General features: G+C 41.5%; 1 protein-coding gene across 1 annotated transcript in view; it reads right to left on the reverse strand.

The window, feature by feature from the left end:
- The window catches only part of LOC130290908 (vascular endothelial growth factor receptor kdr-like), a 264,735-nt gene extending 253,327 nt beyond the window's left edge, over nucleotides 1–11,408 (reverse strand). The window contains exon 1 of the mRNA XM_056539116.1: nucleotides 10,954–11,408. Within this exon, the coding sequence (XP_056395091.1) occupies nucleotides 10,954–11,017 (64 nt within the window). The 5' untranslated portion in view covers nucleotides 11,018–11,408. The remainder of the gene's footprint in view (nucleotides 1–10,953) is intronic.
- Nucleotides 11,409–17,488: the final 6,080 nt, after the last annotated feature.

Raw genomic sequence — 17,488 nt, forward strand, 5'->3', positions numbered from 1 at the left:
GTGAAATCCACCAGACCAAACAGTAACCACCTGAATTTCTATGAGAATGTGAAAATGCAATGTTAGGTAATACCGTAAATCACAATGAATAAACAATATGCCAAGTTAAAAAGAAAAAAAAATTGCCTTTTTTTAGGAACATGATTCAGTTACTGAGCAGATTATTTTCTAGTTGACCTAATGGAAGTGATCAGATTACTCAGAATGTGTTACTCATTGTGAGTAACATTGGGAACATGCTTCTTCATACCCGATATACAGAAGGTCATACTGTGCACTCAGTGCTGGGAATGTGTTTGCCACCCTAGCTACACTTTTGCTGAAATGACAGATATCACAATCGGAAATTGAGCCATTTGTGGCAAATGGAAAATTCAGCTGTGTCTGCAGCTATCATATTTTATGTAAATGCTTGTATTGCAAATTGATTTTTTTCCCCCCAATAACGACTTGTAATAGTGGAGGTGATGATAATATATAGCCTTTTGCATTTTTTTTTATGAAAAAATAAATAAATTCATTAATAGAATAATAAGTGCAATCCGCTGACAGTTATGATTTCCTTTAAAATGTGACTTTTAACATAGAACACTGAGAGTGTGAAACTCTCTAGGGGTAAGGCTAGGTTCAGACTGCGGAATCTTCCAGATGGAAAATCTCCGCCCAGCGATTACGAGTGCGTCGGACTGCGCGGACTGCAATGTGTTCTGCGAGTATTTCCGTTTGAAGAATGAGCAATGCCATTCTTCAGGCGAAAATTTTAAAGCGGATTTTCCATTCACAAATTCCGCTTCAAAAATTCTGAAGTGTGAATTTGTGAACGTAAACCCATTTACTATACTATACATTTTAGTAAGCGAAATTTCTGAACCCAGACTAATAAATAACTAAATAAATAAATAAATACATAAAATAATAAATAAAAAAATATATACAATAATACAATAAAGATTATAATTAATAATTCAAAAAGATACCTTGATATAAAAAGCTTTAGTAAGGGTCCTGTTACAGAGGTCGATTATTGGCCAAACATGACAATAATCGCTCTTTGTAATAGACCCAGCATTTTGTGGTCGTGTGAGAAGATATCTGTTTTCTGGGAATCTGTAATAAAAGAGGTAGAAAGTAAAATCCCTGTGAAGGTACCTCGTACGATAGAGTTTATACTGCTGGGAGCTATTGGTAAGATGGGCAAATTTGAGTGCCTACTACATCGGATTTTGTTCTTCGCTAGACTGATTATATTAAGGAATTGGATATCCCCTAAAGAACTGCAAATAGAGGAATGGAAGGAAGGTTTTAAAACCATGAAAAATAAGGAGTTTAGATGGATGAGGAGTAGGGGTGGCCAAATACAATGTAGAAAAATTTGGAATTTATGGTAGACTTAAAAGTTCTTCCTTTCCTTTTTTTTATTTTTTTTTATTTTTTTTACTCTTTGCTCTTCTCGGTGCCAGTGGGTGGGGGGGGGGGGGATGTTGATTAGACATATTCTTATATTCTTAGATGTAAACAAGTATGGCTTTTCTTCCGATTGGTGATGTTGTTTTATCGGATTTGTACAATGTACTTTTGTAATTGTTTAATATTAAAATAAAAATATAAAAAAAAAAAAGATGATATCAGACAGGGTTATAAAGCCTTATTCTTTTTAGAAGCAATGTTCTGCTTTCAATTTTTGTTTAATAATTGTTTCTCTATATCAATGGGAATACTAGATATTCTCAGGGAAAGATGGATGGGAGATTATGAAATCGGTCATTGTCAACTCAACACTATCATACTGATACCCTGGGCACATACTGTATACTGGCTAATTGTTTTTTTTTTTTTTACACAAAATCAAAGAATGTTTAGCATTTAGGAAAGCTGAGGCACACTAAAAAACATTTAGCATTTTCATAACCAGGTTGTTTTGTAGTATGATGCCCACGTGTTACAGCTGGGAGACTTGGTAAATGGTTTTCTTTGTGTTGATAACTCCCATGCCTTCTCCTGGCTCTGTACAATATCTTCGAGGTCCCACTATTGTGACCCTGAAACAGAGAACAATTCTAGTGTGCTTGTGCAAACACCCTGAACACTTCCTTTGCTACATCTTTCCCACACTAACCAGAAACACAGGAAAGGCTGCGAGGAGCTAGGTGGAAATGCAAGGCTGTTAGGAGCGATCTGAGCACAGTTCCGGAGTCCCTGCGCTTCCTTACCAGTGCAGCAGGCGTTATCTAGGAATGCCACCCTACTGCCAGTTGGCCTCTTGTAAAATAAGAATACAGTGTGCAAAAGTATTGAAATAATTATGCCTATCAATACTATAGTAGTTATGAACTCATTGTAAAGAATCATATTCTTAGAGCAACATTATAACTACATTTGCCATGTACTGGGACAGGCAACCTTGTAGCTCAGTCTCTTTAGTGGGTAATAAGAATACATATTTCACTTATGACTTTAACCTCTTACACAGACAAATACACAATACCGGAATTACACTGAAATCTCATAAACTTGTAAGGTAAAGGTAAAAACATGGGATAGGACTACAAATGGTGTAATAATATGTAACTAAATGTCTCCTTTAACATGCAACTATCTGTCCAAAACATTGAATACATTGTTAGACCAAATTCTTAGTAGCACCAGTTTAACTATACTGCTCAAAAAATAAAGGGAACACTACAACACAATGTAACGCCAAGTCAATCACACTTCTGTGAAATTATACTGTCCACTCAGGAAGCAACACTGATTGACAATCAATTTCACTTGCTGTTGTGCAAATGGAGCAGACAACAGGTGGAAATTATAGGCAATTAGCAAGACACCCCCAATAAAGGAGTGGCCACAGACCACTTCTCAGTTCCTATGCTTCCTGGCTGATGTTTTTGTCACTTTTGAATGCAGGGGGTGCTTTCACTCTAGTGGTAGCATGGGACGGAGTCTACAACCCACACAAGTGGCTCAGGTAGTGCAGCTCATCAAGGATGGCACATTATTGCGAATTGTGGCAAGAAGGTTTGCTGTATCTGTCAGCGTAATGTCCAGAGCATGGAGGAGCTACCTGGAGACAGGCCAGTACATGTGAAGGAGGCCATAGGAGGGCAACAACACAGCAGCAGGACCGCTACCTCCACCTTTGTGCAAGGAGGAGCAGGAGGAGCACTGCCACAGCCCGGCAAAATGACCTCCAGCAGGCCACAAATGTGCATGTGTCCACTCAAACGGTCAGAAACAGACTCCATGAGGGTGGTGTGAGGGCCGGACGTCCACAGGTGGGGGTTGTGCTTACAGCCCAAAACTGTGCAGGATGTTTGGCATTTGCCAGAGAACACCAAGATTTGAAAATTCGCCACTGGCACCCTGTGCTCTTTGCATATGAAAGCAGGTTCACACTGAGCACATGTGACAGACGTGACAGAGTCTGGAGATGCCTTGGAGAACGTTTTGCTGCCTGCAACAACCTCCAACATGACCGGTTTGGTGGTGGATCAGTAATGGTGTGGGGTGGCATTTCTTTGGGGGGCCGCACAGCCCTCCATGAGCTTGCCAGAGATAGCCTGACTGCCATAAGGTACAGAGATGGGTTCCTCCTAATGCAAGACAATGCTAGACCTCATTGGCTGGAGTGTGTCAGCAGTTTCTGCAAGAGGAAGGCATTGATGCTATGGACTGGCCCGCCCCTTCCCCAGACCTGAATCTGATTGAGCACATCTGGAACACCATGTCTCGCTCCATCCACCAATATTGCACCACAGACTGTCCAGGAGCCTGCCCAGGCATTGTAGGGAGGTCATACGGGCACGTGGAGGCCACACACACTACTGAGCCTCATTTTGACTTGTTTTAAGGACATTTCATCAAAGTTGGATCAGCCTGTAGTGTGGTTTTCCACTTTGATTTTGACTCCATATCCAGACCTCCATGGGTTGATACATTTGATTTCCATTGATAATTTTTGTGTGATTTTGTTGTCAGCACATTCAACTATGTAAAGACAAAAGTATTTAATACGATTAGTTAATTCATTCAGATCTAGGACATGTTATATTATTGTTCCCTTTATTTTTTTGAGCAGTGTATGTTAATCTTGATACCTTATAATAAAACTTTACACTATATATATATATATATATATATATATATATCTTCAGCACAACTAAAGAAGGGCAGCTGGTGTTTCAGGATTTCTTTAAAGTGGTAACACATACAGTATGGATCGAGGGACAGGGATCAGCAGGTAAACAATGGAAAGTGTTGGGGAAAACAAGGGTTTACAGAAGCAGATTATTCCCTATAATAGAGTTTTCTGTCAGATGTTGATTATATAAGCACATATATTTTTAAGAACCAGTATTCTGGTAGATCAACGCTCCATTTACACACACAAATTTAGATTGATTTTGGTCTGACTGGATGGAAATTGGTCTGATAAAAAAGTTCTAACAGATTTGAACATTAACCACATAAGGAGAACAGCTGTAATAAGGTCTAATAAGGTCACAGTTGTGCTGTGTGATATGTCACATGCAACACAATTCTTTGTATCTCAAGACCAAAGTAGCTGTATAGCCCTAGCCTAATACAAAAGTGTGACTTAATAAAAAACACCTGAATTTAATGATTAGGAGATGGGACCCAATACTGGAGGACTGCAGCCCTGCTCTGAGCTAGGCAGAGAGCTCCCGCGATATGCAAGTATACTGCGACTCGCACATCGCAGTGTGCCTGCAGGTAGCGGCGTATTGTATTGTATGAGCAGGCACATGTAAAGCCAGCATAGAGCGGGTCTTCACCAGCAGATCTGCAGCGTAAAATACGCTGAAAATCTGCACGTGTGAACGTACCCTTAGACTGTATTCAAAGGAAGGGATTGAAAAGAGAAAAATCAAACCGTTCCTTGGTTCTGATTTATGGTGAAACCAATTGGACTCCACTATGGAGTATAACTGGTCTGACTAGGAAGAATCATCCCTGTTGGACTCCCTGTACAAACCTCCAAGGTTGTTTCAGGTTTTTAGAATATAAAAAAGGGCATGGATGTATAGAGCTTTTGACTTTGAATGTGTACATACCTCTCATTAGCCCCCAGGGTCGAGATATTATTGTGTAAAATCCAATGCACTTTAGGCTGTAGAGCCCACTAGGCATTTACCTTGGCTGCTAGATTACAGGGGAGAGGTGGGGCTCACACTACAGCCTAACATCTATCAAGCAGGGGGTATAGAAATAAACAGCCTACAGTAGGGACTGACTATCTGGTGAAGGGGCAGAACTGTGCTGGGCTCTAGCAGCTGATGAAATGCCCATAGACTCCAAAGTCTTGTTTGCATATCTTTTTAAACTTTGATATCTCAGCACCGGAGGGGTCAATTAACTAATATACAGCCGTATACTTTATACTTAAAAACCTGCTGACAAGTCCACTTAAAAGCACAACACAAATAGGTTAGCATAACTTATTTGCTCTAATTCCCTCATCTGTTTGTGGTTATGTGTGCAGAAAGTGAATCCAAAGGAGGAGATTCCCTTTATTTGATCGTTTTCCTTATATCATTTAAAAACACTTCTGTAAAAGTTTAGGAGATTGCTTGTATATAGCATGCTCCTTGGTTGCTGAGGTCACAGCAAGTTATTAGTCTTTGCAGTTCTAGTTTTTTAGACTCCAGATGTGAAGCTACTTTGTTCTTTGAATGCCTTCCAGATATGATCTCTGTTATAACGAAACAAAATACTTTCCTGTAAACAGTAATTGACTAAATTTCAATAATTTGTAACACATACATTGTAAGAGTTATGAAAAAATGGAGATAAAAATCCATGATTTATAATTCAGTAAAGGGTTACTTATGAGACAATCCATCATAATGGTTGGTATATTGACAGGAGATGCCATCTATGTCTAACAGTTGGTGGTCAGACCACTGGGTCACCCCTGATCTAAACTCAATACTTGATAACTGTGAGAGACCATTTTGACTAATAGGGTTTTCCATTTGTGTTTTTGTCTGAAAGGTCAACGGAAAACAAATGAGCATCAAATCAGTAAGTAGGAGATAAACTCTTGTTAAATTAGTAATAAGAACAAACATATTATGTACTGCTTAATGTGCTCCATATCAACCATATCTTCAATGCTTCTCTGGTGACCATACTCAACCAGAAAAAAGTACTCCAGCCATTACCCAAGCAGGTAACAGTCTGGAAGTCCAGAATAGACACTTGACCTGCTCTTTGAAAGGTTTAAAGAGTATCCAGGCTATTTAACACATTACCCACTTATAACTTTAGCCAATAAATAAGCTTAAACTTAGACAGAAGAGTTTAGCCCACCTAGGCACTGTTGTCTGGTCTATTCCAAGCTGATTTATAAGTGCATACTCTTCTTGCTCTCGGGCTTGACCTTAAGCCTTCATTCTTGTACCTCTACATGGAAATTCAAGGCAATAGATCAAACCTTTCAATGCTACAGTTCTAGACATCAGTAATTCTCCCTGTCTTCTGTGTGCAACTCTTGAAACATTCACCTTTGATGGGAATAAATGTCATCGGGTCTTCATATCACTGTAGACCAGGGTTTTTCACACTCGTGATACTATCAGGGAATTAGGTGATGACATCTACAGGGTGAGAAGTGTTTAGCTATACATAAGCATTATACATAGCAGCCCAAGATGGATACCTATACAGACTTCTGCTTGAACATTGTTTTGTCAGTTTATCACTGTGGTGTGTTGGGGTAGACCTATTCTTACAATAGGGAATACTTATATTACTTTACCTGCTTCCTTGTATGTGAGATCAATATGATAAAAGGGCAAGATACTGACAGAAAATCTAAATTCCAGTCTTTTCCTCTAAAAATCTTATAGTATAAAAGGTCTGTATGTGCTACCACGCTGCAGGGACCGCTGCTGTTGTTTTGCCCCCTCATGAGAGGGGAAATGTATCTAGTAGAAGCATATGACAGAAGTGTCATACAGCCGCTCTCTGTGTATCGCCATAGTAGTTTGGAGTGTTTTCTTCTTGCGTGCTCAGAAATGCTTTTGACTTGATAAAGGGAGGAATCACGAAAGCTTGTCTTTACAAAAAACTGTTAGTCCAATAAAAAGGTATTACAAGATACTGCAACATCCTATGATTTTTCAATGTGCATAGCCTGAAATCCATCCTTAAAGGGGTACTCCACTGTAAAACATTTTTTTTTTTAAATCAACTGGTGCCAGAAAGGTAAACAGATTTGTAAGTGATTCAAAGCATGTAGATACATAAATGAATGTCCGGCACAGCACTGGCGAACAAAGGGTATGCAATGGTAAGATTGGATCCGTGTGTTAGGAGTGCAGAGAGATCACTGGTGATGCAAAACGGGGTGCTGGTAAGGAAAGGCACAAATCGCTATGCAATCGAAGCAGTAGAAGAAAACCGCACTCAACCGTCAGTAGTGCACCGATGCTTTATTACAAAAGAACCGTGGACATGAACACAAGATAGCAGGAGACCGGCAGGAACGCCAGAGCACACACACCAATTTGTAAATTACTTCTATTAAAAAATCTTAATCCTTCCAGTACTTATCAACTGCTGTATGATCCACAGGAAGTTCTTGTCTTTTTGAATTTCTTTTCTGTCTGACCACAGTGCTCTCTGCTGACACCTCTGTCCATGTCAGAAGCTGTCCAGAGCAGGATAGGTTTGCTATGGGGATTTGCTCCTACTCTGAACAATTCCTAAAATGGACAGAGAGGTCAGCCGAGAGCACTGTGGTCAGACAGAAAGGAAATTCAAAAAGAAAAGAACTTCCTGTGGAGCATATAAGAACTGATAAGTACTGGAATGATTAAGATTTTTAAATAGACGTAATTTACAAATCTGTTTAACTTTCTGGTACCAGTTGATTTAAACTTTTTTTTTTTCCAGCGGAGTACCCCTTTAAATGCAAAGTTTTGATTATTAGGCTACCTCTGAAACACAACAAATCTCTTTTTTAAACAGTAATATCCACATTTTCAATCTGATCACCACTGTGGACTGCCTCACTAGAGTTAAAGATGAATAGCTGGTTGACATAAGCTCCAACACAATAATATTCTCAACATTCAGGGGCCCCAAAAATCTAGCAGAAGACAACCCTATCTGAAGCTGGCTTTGGAACCATTGGGTTGATTTGTAAATAATGTATTAGACCTCAATGATGGCTTATTAGGTTATGAGAAGTGTGTAGTTGGGAGTTCAGATAGGGTATGATGTGCCCCAGCTTGAACCTCTACAATGCCACCAAGCCACTCTGACATTTAGATACAGGGCAAGGGCAGCAAACTGACTCTATGGGTGAGAGAATACCTATCTATACCTCAGCTTAATGATGCAGTTATAAGTATACAGTCAAATTTTTGGGATAGAACCAATTCCTTTGGTGCATGAAATAGATATGTAGTACTTTGCTTTTTAAAACATAACAATTTAAATGATTGATTATAATAATTATAGGAGTTCCTGCCTAATAAGACAGAAAATGAGGCTGAGATGACATTGTAAAAATGTTGGATCTATTAGTCCATTACAACAGGGTGATTTACACTAGGATTTATGGGGTCGGTTGAGGTTGATATCATTAAAGTTTTTTGGGTAGTAAATTGTGAATATAAATGTCATAAACACATTACCACATGGCTGCCAATTATTAGCATTCACTATTACTGTCCCTAATGGACCTATGTCTGCTACGTTCGACTAGCCTATGTTTACCAACTCTCAAGATCCTCACTGATCAGAAAGAAAAAGGGCCTCAACCCTCTTTAGAGAGCTGCCACCACTTCAGTACACCTGATGCAACACTCTACATTGTCTATATATTTAGGTCCGTGCTTAGAAAACAGTAAGAAATGTTATTTATTTGGACCCCTGGAAGACTGTAAAGGTTTGTCTATTTATATAATTAGTTTTCTATCATATATTGTGTTGACAACGTGGTCACCGAGATGAGATCCCTGGGAGTTAGGTTAGGAAAATAAAGGGAAGCTTGTATCATTATCCTAAAATTAATATTTTCACATGATGGTAATTTTTTGGGTCAAATGGTTAGATAAGACAGAATTGACAAATGAAACATTTATCCAATTCAGTCATTAAATATATACATGTAAGAAATAGCAGGTATTATGGGCCTATCAAAAAAAAATTCAAAGTTGTCACCTATTTCACTAAAGATGATTAAACTTGACGCTTGAAGGGGAGCGAAGCGCCATCTGCTGGTAGGTTTTTACGAATTGATGTGAAAATTGTTGTGGGACATTGTAACACTAATTGGAAACATATCTGAAAATAAGGAGAACAAATCTATAGCCCAGCCAAACAATTATATTACTACATATCTGAAATAGCATTGTTCATAAAGAAAACACATAGAATGACGTAACATTGGAGAGCTCTTTGGCTATTACCATTGGGAAAGTATCCAGACAGCGCTTAAGAGCTATGAGAAAAGAACAGCATCCCAATTTTAGTCACAGTTGTACTAAGTTTAGCCATGCATGTAGTACAATAGAGTATAATCTTACAATAAGGCTGCAATCGGGTCAGTAAATGTAACACAATCTAACCAATGTGTAATCCACTTGTCTGCACTTTGCTATCCAATAAAAAAAAGGTATGCTGCTGCATCCCAGCCCAGCGGAGGCCAAGAAAACCTTCTCTTGCCCCCTGTCAGGTCAAGGGGGCGGCTATAGCTACATTCAGTCTATGTCAGTGTTTCCCAACCAGGGTGCCTCCAGATGTTGCAAAACTACAACTCCCAGCTTGCCTGGACAGCTGTGGGCTGTCCAGGCATGCTGGGAGTTGTAGTTTTGAAACACCTGGAGGTACACTGGTTGGGAAACACTGGCCTATGTGCTGAAAGTGTTCTAAACTTGTTCATTTAGTGAGATGTGACAGAATCTTTGATACAGGGTTACAGCAGCAAACTGAATCTTTTTCCTGGGGTGAAGAAAAGCCCACCTATGACCCTGGAATTGTGATATTTCTGTAATATCCAATCTGATAGATTCCGTCATATATTCTGGTTATTACAGAGTAAAATTAAACAGTGATTGGATATGGTCCCTTGTCTCCTTACCCTAAACCAGTGTTTCCCAACCAGGGTACCTCCAGCTGTTGCAAAACTACAACTCCCAGCATGCCCAGAAAGCATGCTGGGAGTTGTAGTTTTGCAACAGCTGGATGCACCCTGGTTGGGAAACAGTGCTCGAAACCAGTGTTTCCCAACCAAGGTGCCTCCAAGATGTTGCAAAACTACAACTCCCAGCATGCCTGGACAGCCTTTGGCTGTCCAGGCATGCTGGGAATTGTAGTTTTGCAACATCTGGAGGCACCATGGTTGGGAATCACTACTCTAAACACTTTTACACTGTGTTGGAAATGTAAAATTCCCAACCAATGTCTACAGCAGCTTTCAGCCCCTGAGGTTTTCTATGAGTGATTCTCATGTAATTCTCAGAAATTTGATAACTACCACCTGTATTTTTTTTTTTTTTTTTTTTTGGGGGGGGGGGGGGTTTCCTTCATGATACATTGAAAAACATTCAGTAATTCATGAGGAAAACATATATTTTATCAGAATGTGTCAATATTAGGGACATAGAAGATAAATAACAAAATAAATATCTATAAATAAAACCAGCAACAGGAGCCAGGTTTTTACAATAGTTTGGAAATAATAGTGCTGGCCAACTTATTCTTTGGTTGTATAAATAAAACCAACTAGAAGTTCTTATGTCCCAATTTCCCATCCAGAGTGCTGTGTATATTCCCTGCTGCTGGTCCTGTGGACACTGTGATCTATGTACAAATGATGTAACCAATCCCACACCTGACACTTGCAGTGAAACCTCTATAACCAATCCACACATTTCACAGCCACATGCACTGGAGCTGATGGTCTCTGCCTCTTCTTACCTGAGTTGCACTGGAATCCTTGGAACAAGATAATAGCCAGAGCCACAGAGTGCAGGGTGAGCATGATGACAAGTGATGATCATACAGAGTCAGCAGGGAAGAGGTCCATAAATATCAAGGGCTCAGCATGCAGTAATCCCTGGGATACCAGTGGTCACAGCAGGAAGGTCCTATAGACTGGAGCTGTTCACAGAGCTCATGATCCAGACTTGCTTGTGTCTCTGCCTGCAGGTGTTGTATGGAGCAGAGATCACACACACTGCAGCTCCAAAACTTTTCCCCCTGTAGCTCTCAACAAAGTTTTCTCTTTCCAGCTGCCACCCCCCTGGCCTTGAGGCTGAATGCTGACACTATACACTGGGCTGATAGAGAGGCAGTATATGGCCAGTGTGCAGGAGATCCTGCCTGTCCTCTGCTGTCTGGTGCTGGGATGTTTGCTACAAGCTCAGATTCTTTATACAGAACACAAGAGGAAGGAGATACGTCAGACCCAGCCAAGGAACCTCTCGTGTCACCAGTGCCTTCAAGGCAGCTTTTCCTGGCTCAACTCAAGCCAAAGATTGCACAGATTGTGCTGCATGCTCCAGTCTTAAAGGATCTATGTGTAAAAATCCAGTGACCCTTCCTGCCCTATCATAGATGGATCATTGACAGGTAGATTACAGGTTTTCAGTGGAGATGACCTAAGGGAGTTAACTACTGCATTGCTGAATTGACCCAGACCTTATGGGAATCCTGGTGTAATATAACCATCTGCTAAAGAAAAACAACAATGAAACAGTTCCTTCAACTTCATGTCTTTTACTGCTTAAAGAGCAGGTTACAAAAATAGATGATGTGAAGAAAGTCAGGCTGACCCAAAGGGGACATATATCTGACATCATAATGTGTCTTATCAATGACAGGTTTTGTAAATGCAAAAATAACCTATAAATCCTTATTGTAGATGGCCTATGTTCAGTAATGACAGCACAATGTACAATGCAAAAAAGTGGTTTTCAGGGAGGTGAAGCTTGTTAGGGTTTTGATTTCCTATCCTTAGGAGAGATTATCAATACTAGATCAGTGTTGGTTTAAGTCTCAACATCTTGCTGCTGCTATGTTTACCAGGCGCACCTCCATACTTTAACCCCTTCAGGACCAAGCCCATTTTGGCCTTAAGGACCAGAGCGTTTTTTGCACATCTGACCACTGTCACTTTAAACATTAATAACTCTGGAATGCTTTTAGTTATCATTCTGATTCCGAGATTGTTTTTTCGTGACATATTCTACTTTAACTTAGTGGTAAAATTTTATGGTAACTTGCATCCTTTCCTTGTGAAAAATCCTAAAATTTGATGAAAAATTTGAAAATTTTGCATTTTTCTAACTTTGAAGCTCTCTGCTTGTAAGGAAAATGTATATTACAAATAAAAAAAAATTTTATTCACATATACAATATGTCTACGTTATGTCTGCATCATAAAAGTGACGAGTTTTTACTTTTGGAAGACACCAGAGGGCTTCAAAGTTCAGCAGCAATTTTCCAATTTTTCACAAAATTTTCAAACTCACTATTTTTCAGGGACCAGTTCAGGTTTGAAGTGGATTTGAAGGGTCTTCATATTAGAAATACCCTACAAAAGACCCCATTATAAAAACTGCACCCCCCAAAGTATTCAAAATGACATTCAGTCATCATTTTAACCCTTTAGGTGTTTCACAGGAATAGAAGCAAAGTGAAGGAGAAAATTCACAATCTTCATTTTTTACACTCGCATGTTCTTGTAGACCCAATTTTTGAATTTTTACAAGGGGTAAAAGGAGAAAATGTATACTTATATTTGTAGCCCAATTTCTCTCGACTAAGCACATACCTCATATGTCTATGTAAAGTGTTCGGCGGGCGCAGTAGAGGGCTCAGAAGGGAAAGAGCGACAAGGGGATTTTGGAGAGTACGTTTTTCTGAAATGGTTTTTGGGGGGCATGTTGCATTTAGGAAGCCCCTATGGTGCCAGAACAGCAAAAAACCCTCACATGCCATACCATTTTGGAAACTAGACCCCTTGAGGAACATAACAAGGAATAAAGTGAGCCTTAATACCCCACAGGTGTTTCACGACCTTTGCATATGTAAAAATTTTTTATTTTTTTTCACTAAAATGTGTGTTTCCCCCCAAATTTCACATTTTTCCAAGGGTTAATAGCAGGAAATACCCCCCAATATTTGTAACCCCTTCTCTTCTGAGTATGGAGGTACCCCATAAGTTAACCTGAAGTGCACTATGGGCGAACTACAATGCTCAGAAGAGAAGGAGTCATATTTGGCTTTTTGAGAGCAAATTTTGCTCGGGGGGCATGTCTCATTTAGGAAGCCCCTATGGTGCCAGAACAGCAAAAAAAAAACACATGGCATACCATTTTGGAAACTAGACCCCTTGAGGAATGTAATAAGGAATAAAGTAAGCCTTATTACCCCACAGGTGTTTCACGACTTTTGCATATGTAAAAAAAAAAAAAAAATTTCCACTAAATTGTGTGTTTCCCCCCAAATTTCACATTTTTGCAAGGGTTAATAGCAGGAAATACCCCCCAATATTTGTAACCCCTTCTCTTCTGAGTATGGAGGTACCCCATAAGTTGACCTGAAGTGCACTATGGGCGAACTACAATGCTCAGAAGAGAAGGAGTCATATTTGGCTTTTTGAGAGCAAATTTTGCTCGGGGGGCATATCGCATTTAGGAAGCCCCTCTGGTGCCAGAACAGCAAAAAAAAACACATGGCATACCATTTTGGAAACGAGACCCCTTTAGGAACGTAACAAGGGGTACAGTGAGCATTTGCCCCCCCACTGGTGTCTGATAGATCTTTGGAACAGTGGGCTGTACAAGTTTTCATTTTCACGGACCACTGTTCCAAAGATCCATCAGACACCTGTGGGGGGTAAATTCTCACTGCACCCCTCATTACATTCCGTGAGGGGTGTAGTTTCCGAAATGGGGTCACATGTGGGGTTTTGTTTTTTTTGCGTTTGTCAAAACCGCTGTAACAATCAGCCACCCCTGTGCAAATCACCTCAAATGTACATGGTGCGCTCTCCCTTCTGGGCCTTGTTGTGCGCCCCCAGAGCACTCTCTGTAGTCGGGAGAAATTGCGTTACAAATTTTGGGGGGCTTTTTTCCCTTTTACCTCTTGTGAAAATGTAAAGTATAGGGCAACATCAGCATGTTAGTGTAAAAAATTAAATTTTTTTACACTAACATTCTGGTGTAGACCCCAACATTTCCTTTTCATGAAGGGTTAAAGAAGAAAAAGCCCCCCAAACCTTATAACGTAATTTCTCCCGAGTACGGCGATACCCCATATGTCGCCCTAAACCGTTGCCTTGAAATACGACAGGGCTCCAAAGTGAGAGCGCCATGTGCATTTGAGGCCTAAATTAGGGATTTGCATAGGGGTGGACATAGGGGTATTCTACGCCAGTGATTCCTAAACAGGGTGCCTCCAGCTGTTGTAAAACTCCCAGCATGCGTGGACAGTCAACGGCTGTCCGGCAATACTGGGAGTTGTTGTTTTTCAACAGCTGGAGGCTCTGCTTTGGAAACAGTGGCGTACCGGACGTTCTTATTGGGGGAGGGGGGCTGTGTAGGGGTATGTGTATATGTAGTGTTTTTAACTTTTTATTTTATTTTGTGTTAGTGTAGTGTAGTGTTTTTAGGGTACAGTCGCACGGGCGGGGGATTACAGCGAGTTTCCCAGCGCAAAATTTGCTGCATCTCAAGATGCGAGAAACCCACTGTAAAAGCCTCGCCCATGTGAATGTACCCTGTACATTCACAGGGGGGGGGGGGGGGGGTGCACCAGCTGTTGCAAAACCACAACTCCCAGCATGCATGGTCTGTTATTGCATGCTGGGAGTTATAGTTTTGCAACAGCTGGAGGCACACAGGTAAGGAAACACTGAGTTAGAAACAGACAATGTTTCCCAACCAGTGTGTCTCCAGTTGTTGCAAAACTACAACTCCCAGCATGCCCAGACAGCTGAAGGGCATGCTGGGAGTTGTAGTTCGGCAACATCTGAAGGGCCAGATGTTGCTGAACTAAAACTCCCAGCATGCCTGGACAGTCAGTGCATACTGGGAGTTGTAGTTTTGCAACAGCTGGAAGAGCACAGATTGGAGACCATTATACAATGGTCTCCAAACTGGGGCCCTCCAGATGTTGCAAAACTACAACTCCCAGCATGCATGGTCTGTTAGTGCATGCTGGGAATTATAGTTTTGCAACAGCTGGAGGCACACAGGTTAGGAAACACTGAGTTAGAAACAATGTTTCCCAACCAGTGTGTCTCCAGTTGTTGCAAAACTACAACTCCCAGCATGCCCAGACAGCTGAAGGGCATGCTGGGAGTTGTAGTTCGGCAACATCTGAAGGGCCAGATGTTGCTGAACTAAAACTCCCAGCATGCCTGGACAGTCAGTGCATACTGGGAGTTGTAGTTTTGCAACAGCTGGAAGAGCACAGATTGGAGACCATTATACAATGGTCTCCAAACTGGGGCCCTCCAGATGTTGCAAAACTACAACTCCCAGCATGTATGGTCTGTTAGTGCATGCTGGGAATTATAGTTTTGCAACAGCTGGAGGCACACTGGTTAGGAAACACTGAGTTAGAAACAATGTTTCCCAACCAGTGTGTCTCCAGTTGTTGCAAAACTACAAATCCCAGCATGCCCAGACAGCTGAAGGGCATGCTGGGAGTTGTAGTTCGGCAACATCTGAAGGGCCAGATGTTGCTGAACTAAAACTCCCAGCATGCCTGGACAGTCAGTGCATGCTGGGAGTTGTAGTTTTGCAACAGCTGGAAGAGCACAGATTGGAGACCATTATACAATGGTCTCCAAACTGGGGCCCTCCAGATGTTGCAAAAATACAACTCCCAGCATGCCCAGACAGCCAAAGGCTGTCTAGGCATGCTGGGAGTTGTAGTTTTCAGACTCCTAGAAGCAGCAGTGAAGATCTTCACTGCTGCTTCTGAGGACCATGTACTTACCTGCCGGTCCCGTCGCTGCTCCTCCACGTGGCCGGTCCCGCGCTGCTCCTCGGTCCCGCCAGGTAAGTCCGCCGGTCCCCTGGTGTTCCCCCCCTATGCCGCAGGTCCCCGCAAGCCCCCGCAGCCATCGTCCCCCGTTCTGCCCGACTTCCAGGGGCGGGCAGTGCGGGGGATCTGAACTTTCACCCCAGATCACTGTGATTGGTCCACAGGGACCAATCACAGTGATCGCTGACCAGGACCATCAATGGATGGTCCTGGGGGTGAAGCAGAAGTTGTCCCCTGCTGGAAACAGCGGGACTTCTGCCAGTTAACCCGTGCGATGCTGCGCATCGCCGGGTTAACTGAATGGCATATATAAACGCCGGGATGCGCGAACGCACTGCACAACCCGGCGTTTATATATGACATTCTGCGGGAAGGGGTTAAGTAGCAGTTATGCCTGGTATGACAGCTTAGTCCCATTCACTTAAAGTTTCTACATTTACTATTATATTTGAGAGCACTTTTAATTTTGTTTAGGTTCACAATGTTTGGTAGTATTATATTAAGGGGGGGGGGGGCACAGATTGTGGTACTAATTTCAGGGAGCATAGTGTGTAGCAGTATTATAGCAGCTTGGCTCATTGGTTGAAAGATAATTCTCATGTAGGACAATTTATCCATTATCCCTTGTGTCTGATCGTGGGGGTTCCGATTGCGACCTGCAAGCTCCTGCATAGCACCCTGGCTCTCCTCACACACAGAGATGGGGTTGGCATGAACCCTTCATTTACCTGTATGGGAGAGCCGGAGATGGATGAGCACTGTACTTGTGTATCTCTGGTTATCCCATAGAGATAATGGAGGGCGTGTGCCGATCCCCGCTCGGTACGCGAGGGCACCGTACAGGAGACCACAGGGATCCCAGCGGCCAGATTCCCCTACGATCAGACACTTACCCCCTATCCTTTGTATAGGAAATAAATTGTCCTACATGAGACCTCTCCTTTAACATGATTGCTGTGTTTCACTGGAGTCATGGGGGCCACATTTGCATGAGTTTGTATGCTCTACCCATGTTTGTGTGTGTTTCCTTCAGGTACTCTGGCTTTCTCTCATACTCCAAAACATATTGCAAGGTAATTTAGAATTAATGAATTATTATGGGGAAACTATGTAGCACTATAGTTTTCAGGGGAGCAGTGTGTAGCACATTTATACTCAGGGACACAGTATGTAGCATTTATTATAAAGGGGGGCACTGTGTGTGATACTAAGAGGTGCAAAGGCATTTGGGCTGTGAAAACTGCAGAGATGAGTTGTGTCCTGTAGAAGTCATCATAGCAGTTTAAGTTAAAGGAGAAGAAACGGGAAAAAAATCAAATTCCAATTACTTTGTTCTGGTATTAAAGGGGTTTATATATATCAACTGGCTCCAGAAAGTTAAACAGATTTGTAAATTACTTCTACAAAAAAAAAATCCTTTCAGCTCTAATGAGCTGTTGAAGTTGAGTTGGTC

The sequence above is a fragment of the Hyla sarda genome, chromosome 9, assembly GCF_029499605.1.
Source record: "Hyla sarda isolate aHylSar1 chromosome 9, aHylSar1.hap1, whole genome shotgun sequence".
NCBI lineage: Eukaryota > Metazoa > Chordata > Amphibia > Anura > Hylidae > Hyla > Hyla sarda.